General features: G+C 33.4%; 1 protein-coding gene across 1 annotated transcript in view; it reads left to right on the top strand.

The window, feature by feature from the left end:
* The window catches only part of LOC103610904 (complement receptor type 2-like), an 8392-nt gene extending 8152 nt beyond the window's left edge, over window positions 1–240 (top strand). Inside the window, exon 4 of the mRNA XM_008594967.1 lies at window positions 163–240. Within this exon, the coding sequence (XP_008593189.1) occupies window positions 163–171 (9 nt within the window). The 3' untranslated portion in view covers window positions 172–240. The remainder of the gene's footprint in view (window positions 1–162) is intronic.
* Window positions 241–1457: the final 1217 nt, after the last annotated feature.

Here is a 1457-nt window from a genome sequence, read left to right on the forward strand (position 1 = left end):
TCTGACTTGTCAGGATTCATTTCTGACCCACTCAAAGGAACTCTCTCTTTTTGCCTTGAAGCATCTGCTGAGTTAGAAGTTTTCCTAACAGGAAAAACTGAGCCCTAGAGAGCAGGGTCCCATAGACCCAGCAGCACTGACTCCTAACTTCGCTTTTTCTAGACTATATAATATACTGATGTTCTACTTCTGGATGGTCAGCAGAAACGGCCCCTGTCTCCATGGAGGCCTCTGGCCATATGTCTCAGAACAGATCTATGTCTTCTGGGGAAGAATATGGTNTATGTAGAAGAATGAAACAAGACCTATACCTCTTGCCATATACCAAAATCAACTCAGAATGGATTAAAGACTTAAAAATAAGACCTGAAGCTGTAAATCTCCTAAAAGAAAACATAGGGAAAACACTTCAGGAAGTAGAACTGGGTAAAGACCTTATGAATATGACCCCCAAAGCACAAGCAACAAAAGGAAAAATAAACAAATGGGATTATATCAAACTAAAAAGCTTCTGCACAGCAAAAGAAACAATTAACAGAGTGAAAAGACAACCTGCAGAGTGTAGAAAATATATAAAAGTTATGTTGAATTGTCACTTATTGTGAATATTTTCCTAAGGAGTTTCTTTTACTTTTCTTTTTTTATGTCTGTCTTAGTACCCAGTTGAAGCTCAATGATTTCCAAAAAATTAAAGTATATTAGTTTATAATAATAACAGACATGCTAAAATAAAAATGGAAAATCAAAATTATGCAGCAGAGATAAATTTCCCTAAATTTAATTTTATGTAGTAATTGTGATTAAGTTTTCTTTTAGTCAAACTAAAATGGGAAATATAATGGGTGAAATATTTACATTGTTTGGTAAAAATAAATGTATCAATTCTATAGGAGAAGCTTTTTTTCCTGTTATCAAAATAAAGAAATAAATTATATGAGTTATTTTGCAAGGACTAGTGAATAAATAACATAATGAATAATGCCTTCAACTTTAGTTGATGAGTTCCTGAAAAGGCCAAATATGTCATCTCTCTGTAAAAACTGAGATCAGCACTGAATACACAGAGGAATGAATGAATAGCATCCCTTAGACTAGTGGTACCCAAATTGGCTAGTTTTACAATTATGTCCATAATTCATTTTGAAGGGGTTTTTTGCATATGGGGAAAAGTAAAAGTCAAGATTCTTTTTTTTTTTTTTTTTTGCATATGGATATCTTCATGTTCTGGCACCATTTGTTGAAAAGACTACCCTTTCTCTACTGAATTACCATGGCACTTTGTCTGTGACCAGTTAACCATATATGTATTGGTGCATTTCTATACTCTTTTTTTTCCTGTTGACCTATATGCATATGTCAATTCCTATGCTGGTTAAACAGGGTCAATCTCTTGATTGTTGTGGCTATATAGTAAGTCTTGAAATCAGGAAATGCGAGTCCTTCAACATTTATTTATT

Source organism: Galeopterus variegatus, unplaced genomic scaffold (assembly GCF_000696425.1).
Source record: "Galeopterus variegatus unplaced genomic scaffold, G_variegatus-3.0.2 Scaffold11997, whole genome shotgun sequence".
Lineage (NCBI taxonomy): Eukaryota > Metazoa > Chordata > Mammalia > Dermoptera > Cynocephalidae > Galeopterus > Galeopterus variegatus.